A 6,036-nucleotide genomic window follows, 5' to 3' on the forward strand; every position below is an offset into this window, starting at 1 on the left:
TGCATGAGCTCTGACCATCAAAGGAAAGACAATCTGGGAACCACAGAGCCTGGGACATCTGAGCTGGTGAGAGTCATGTGAGTCATGTGTGGGATTCTGGTTCTAAGCTACCTGCTTTACAGATGGGGGACCTGGGGCCCCAAAGAAGTGAAGTGCTCAGCTGTCTGGCTTGGCCACTCTAGAAAATGGGGCTAAAAGGTTTCACACATGCCACTTTCTCCAGGGATGAATGTGTAATCCTGCTTATAGGAAAACGCATCATCTGAAAACGAGGCTCAATTTCCTTACTCTGGAAATGTCCCAGAGGCCAGTGCAATGTTTCAAAAGAGAGACTGCCATTAGCAGTTAACAAAAGTCCCACAGATAGTTCTTTTGTGTCATTTTTGTATCAATCTTTGTACCACCGACTGTCATGCTGTGAATGATGGCCGAATAACACAGGTGATAGTACCAAGCATGAAGAGGCCTCTGATGAATTATCATGTTTGTGTTCTCCTAGGGAAGCCCCAGCCAGAAAATGCAAGTCTTGGGCAATTAATATCAATATGCACAATTTAAATCCATTGCTTCTGATTAGATAAGCAGCCAGTAATGGCCTCATTTTTAAACAAACAAGTTTTGCTGGAGCCCTGGTGAATGAATTTGACAATTAGGAGTCGAGGCCCACTAGATTGCAGATGAAATTCATTTGTTCTTGAGCCAAACCACTCATCACATATCTGTAGCATGAAAAAAAATTCCCTATCAAAGGCTGGGGCTCTGTTGGATGGAAGATCCTATCCCTACTTAGAGAGCACGGGAGCGCACTGCATTTAGATCTGGGATTTAATTCTGGCCACTTCGTAGCTGTGTAACCTTGGGAAAATTATTTACCCCTTCTGGTCTTCCATGTCTTTATTCGAAATGAGATGAAAAAAAATAGGGACCTACGTGGGAGGATTCTGTGGGATTTACAGGACAATGTATGTACCAGTTATCTGTTGTATAATAATCTTACCACCCATTCAGTAGCTTAAAACCACACATATGTATTACCTCACAGCTTCTATGGGTCGGAAGTCTGGGACAGCTTAGGTGGGTACTGGCCAGAGCTGAGTCTCATCTCATGTCTCCCCTGGGGAAGGGTCTGCTTCCAAGGTCACATGGAGGTCAGCCAAATTCAGTTCCCTGCGGTTGGAGGACTGGGGGCCTCCGTTCCCAGCTAATTGCTGGCCGGTGGCTTCCCTTGGTTCTCATCACATGGGCCTCCCTCAACATGGCCACTGGCTGCATCAAAGCCAGGAAGGGAGAGTCCTTGCAAGACAGAGATCACAATCCCATGTGACATGTTCACAAAGGGGATATCTGATCACCCTTGCTGTATTCTGGTCAAAAGCAAGTCACATGGAGAAAGAGACACCAGGAAGGAGGTCCCCAGGAGCCATCAGGGTGCCTCTAAAGGACCAAGCATAGGGCCTGACACATGTAGACACTCATTACATGTTGATGGAGGTGATGGTGAGGATGGTGACATATGCAAAAGGGACATATGCTTCTCTAAGCAAAAAGCGTTGTATCTTTTTTCACCTGGGCATCCTGTTTCTGAGTCCATATATTATAGTATCATTCGGTATTTCCTGTGTGACTTCACTAAAGTGACTCAACCTCTCTGAGCCTCCAATTTCCTCCTCTGTAAGGTCCAGACGGTAAGACCCATGTCATTCTGGTTGTTCCGATAATTCACTGAGATGCTGTGCATAAAGCGTTAAGTACGCTGTGTTTGCTCACAGACCATTAGCCAAGACGACCACCACCGTGCAACTCTATCAGAGTCCTCCGCCGAGGAGCCTTTCTTCTCTCCCGGAGTATGTTTGTAATGTTAGTGGGCGCTGCTTTCTTTCAGGCGCATGCTGAGAAATAACAACAAGCCCAAGGAGCCGAAGAGCGTGCTCATCCTTCCTCCCCGGGCAGGCACCCCCAAGCTCTTCAATGCTGCCCTGGCCGTAGCAGGAAAGATGGGCGCCAAGGGAGCCAAAGCCGGTAAACTTGCCCACCTGAGGGCTCGGCTCAAAGAACTGGCTGCACTGGAGGCAGCTGCGAGGCAGCAACAGTTGCTGGAACAGGTAAGATGGTGGGGAATTAGCCACACCCCCATTTCAACATTGTGCCGGATTGTGGACCATGCCTTGCACTGTAGGGAATGTCTCCCCTTCCTTTATACCAGTCAGGACTCCTTTGGTTGCAAGTAACAGAAATGCAGGTCATGGTGCAAGCTCACATTAGCTTAAGAGACCAGGGGATGGATGGGGTCAAGTAGCTTAAAAGTTCAGACAAGGCTGGATCCAGAAGTTCAAATAATGCCAATGGGATGAGCTTTGCCATCTTGTCATTTCTGCTTCCCTCGATGATGGCTTCAGATCACAAGAGCACTAGGATTACATCCTCCTGGTTTAGCAGCAACTCCCATAGAAAGTCCCTCTTGCCCAGTGATTCCAGCAAAAGTCCCAGGGCTCATTGTCATTGGACAGATTTGGGTCACATGTCAATTCCTGAGCCATTCACTGTGCTGCCCTGGGAGAGGCCAGGCTCCTGTGCCATCCCTGGGCCGAGGGGAGCAATCCATCCAAGGGAGTCCTGGTGCTGTTGCAAAGGTAGGAGCACTGGGTGTGAGCGGGGAGTGTCCCTCCCCAGATGGCAGTGATGGTCTCATATTTAATATTTGCATCTGTGACAATTTCAGAGATTTAAAGAGAAAAAACCCTGCTGACAGGCACAGTGCTGACTGCCCCCCCCCCCCCCTTGGAAATCTGAAGGGAATTTTAAAATTAGTTCTGGGACTCTTTTCTGTGACTAATGCCAAAAATGCCAATTAGAATGATTGCACTAATTATGACTATTCACGATTGTCCTTTAGGGAGGCTGCTGGGAAGGGGGGCAGTGGGTAGGCAGGAGCTCAGTGGCCAGGAGGGTGCTGCAGTCTACACAACAGAATTCAAAGGAACCTAGGTTGGAACAAGCCAGGCTGGTGTCAGAGTCCAGGGAACCTGTCCGGAGATCATTTGACATCTGGAGTCTGGGAGGTGCCATCAAAGCCACCCAGGGTTCCAAGATATTCTCAAGATACAGCCACCCGTGGCCCCAGACTAAGGACAGACATGACTGCCTGGCTTACCCAGAGCCAGGGTCAAGGTTGAGCCAGGAAGTTGAGGTCTTTGGTGCCAGCTGCTGCGTGGGACTGAGCAGACATGAACTCCAAGACTGTTCTCAATACAGTGAAAGGCTTTTATTTGAAATGGGCCTTTTGCTCCTGAGTATTAGCTCTTCACCCAGGCAGCTTGGAGATGTGAATTAAATTTGCATGAGAATTCTAATAAAAGGCAATTTTAGAACAATCAGGACAGACTGCCGAGTGCAAGGAGTTCTGAAATAACAATCCAAAGACACGGGTCTAAATCCCAGCTCTGTCACTGCCAGCTCTGTGACCCGGAGAAGCTCTTCATGCTTTCTGAGACTCAGGTTACTCATGGTTGCTGCGTAGGGTTGTAGAGATGAAGCAGGGTACCTTGGATATCTTTTTAAAAGCATTTTGGCATGGCAAAACACCTGACTAAACTCCCCGTGATTCTTCTGGTTCCATTCGTAGCAGGATACTTCCAGAAGTCCCATAATGGGCACCATCCTGCCTTGGAGTGCGTCGTCGTCGTCGTCGGAGTTTAGGACAGACACGGGATGGTAGAACATGCAGGAACTCCAAGATGGGGGGAGGGATGGGTCCCCAGAGTTGCCTTGGGTTCTAGGAGTGGGCTTCCCCATTTCCCTTCCTTCAGCACTCTGTGATTTGAGCAAGCTTCCTCCTCACAAGCATGCTGACTGCTCTCATTTGAAATTCACTGCTGCTACCTTAAGAGGGTCTTAGATCGCTGTGGGCCATTCAGGTCTCCTCCTCCGGGGAACCCCTCTGTCCCATTTATGTCTCCACAGAAGCGGGTCAGACAGGGCAGGACAGGCCATGAGTATCTTTGAAGGCTTGGGTTTTTACTGACACACAGACTGGTCAGTGTCCACAGGAACCCCGAAGGCTAGAGGCTAGAAGTCCCCACCAAGTCCCCAAACATGGGGGCTCAGCCCAGCCCAATGCCAGTACTACCCTGCCCATTCTCCTTCCTGGGGAATAAGAGTGTGCGGGTGGCAGGCTCGACCTGAGACCTTCCAGAAAGGAGGCCGGGCCACAGCAGCTTTTACCCTCTCAGCGTTTTTACCTTGTTTGCTTAGAATTGTTCTCATCCATCCAGGAGCACCCAGCCCTGGTAACTGGGGTGGACAGGGCAGCTGGCTCAGCTTTGCAAAGTCCCTGCTGGTGCTCCCTCCGGGTCACACCCCTCCTTCCTCCATAGCTCAGGGGCAGGCCTGAACCCATAGCCTCACTCTGGCTTCTGGCCCTGCCCATCAACAGAGATGGAAAATATCCCCAAGAACTTCGACTAGATTCAACCAGGACTTTTAATCCCTAAACTTCCCCATAACATACTCTGTTCCTACCAAATAATCCTGATGCCCTCTGACCCCCCACTTCCCATACATTAGATGGCACCGCTGTGCACTCTGCCATCCTCCTTTTTGGGGGTCCAAGAAGGGGAGCAGGAAGGTGTTCAAGACTCCTCCAGGACCCCTCAAAGAACTCTCAGACCTTCTTTGCCTTACCAATCACCCTTTCTGGATTTTAGGCCAAGAGCTCGCAGGATGCTGCAGGAGAGGCAGGCCAGGTGGCCCCAGACCAGGACCAGCCCCCAGCGCCCGACCACCCAGAGCCCCAGGAGCCCCCGGCCACACGCTCTTCGCCACCTGCCTCGCCACCTGCCTCGCCACCTGCCTCGGAGAGGCCCGAGGAAGGCGGGGAGGGGGAGGCCGGGCCCTCGGAGCCATCGGTGCTGATCCGCATGAGCCCGGGCCCGGATCCCAGTGAACAGATCCTGTCGGTAGAGGTCCCGGAGGAGAAGAAGGAGGCCGAGTGAGCGCCCCCGGCGCCCCCCTCCGGGCAGGTGTATCCACCCGCACCCAGGCGGGTCCCCCAGCCCCGCGCCTCGCTTCCCGCAGGCCCAGACTCCAGGGGCAGTAGAGTCCATCCCACCATTCCTGCCCCCGCATCGGTTTTTGCCGCGGCTGGTTTTGAAGTCAACAAATGTAGTGTTTGTGCCCCTAAGTCCTCACCATCACCTGAGAACCCTACCTCTCCCGACTCTTATTTTTAAGAACAAAATTCTTTTCCATTTTAGAAGTTTATAGGCAGAGCATAGAATGGGGCTCCGAGCCCTGGGAAGCTCTGTTGGAGACTAAAGCGTTATCAAATGTTTGAATTTCATCTCCCATGTTTCAAGGATAGAAAACCTGCCAGCAAAAAAAAAAAAAAAAAAAAAAGGGAAAAGAAAAAGAAAAAAAAAAAAAGAAAACCTGCCAGCAGTTGTGGGGGGCCCAGCTGGCTCAGTCGGTAGAACATGTGACTCTTGGCCTCAGGGTTGCAAGTTCAAGTCCCACCTTGGGTGTACAGATTACTTTAAAAAACCCTGGTCAGCACAAAGGGTGGTTGTGCTGGTCATTTGACCCGATGATCCGTGCTGGGCAGTCACATTAGGGATCTTCTGCTCATTAGAGCGCTTAGCACCCATCTTCCCCAGGCTGTATTTAGTTCCAAGTGTGAGACCAGTCTTTCAGAACATAAAATGGAAGTGGACTTACTGGCAACGGGCTGTGAGCGGTTCTGAGCACCCCTGCCAGGCCCCCAATTCTGGTCTGTAGGGAGTCACGCTTGCTTGCTTCCGACACCTTTGCTATAGAGATGATGGCAGCACCTTCCATTAATCCTGGGAGACAGAAATCGCCCACACCACTGAAGTTCCTAAGGTTTCTCCAGATCAAGTTACATTGCTTCAATGATTCAAGATACAAGGGGGGCCGGGTGGGGAGGAGTCATTCAGTCACTGAATATTGGGAGGATTTTATTTGCATATCTAATGGCTCTTGGGGGAGTGAGTGATTAAAAACTAGTGTTGGGCCATTTGT

General features: G+C 50.6%; 1 protein-coding gene across 1 annotated transcript in view; it reads left to right on the top strand.

The window, feature by feature from the left end:
* Positions 1-5,426, top strand: part of CNGB1 (cyclic nucleotide gated channel subunit beta 1) — a 62,623-nt gene extending 57,197 nt beyond the window's left edge. The window contains exons 31-32 of the mRNA XM_072745281.1: positions 1,883-2,102; positions 4,704-5,426. Coding sequence (XP_072601382.1) covers positions 1,883-2,102; positions 4,704-4,991 — 508 coding nt within the window. The 3' untranslated portion in view covers positions 4,992-5,426. The remainder of the gene's footprint in view (positions 1-1,882; positions 2,103-4,703) is intronic.
* The last annotated feature ends 610 nt before the right edge of the window (positions 5,427-6,036 follow it).

The sequence above is a fragment of the Vulpes vulpes genome, chromosome 2 (genome assembly GCF_048418805.1).
Source record: "Vulpes vulpes isolate BD-2025 chromosome 2, VulVul3, whole genome shotgun sequence".
NCBI classification, from domain to species: Eukaryota; Metazoa; Chordata; class Mammalia; order Carnivora; family Canidae; genus Vulpes; species Vulpes vulpes.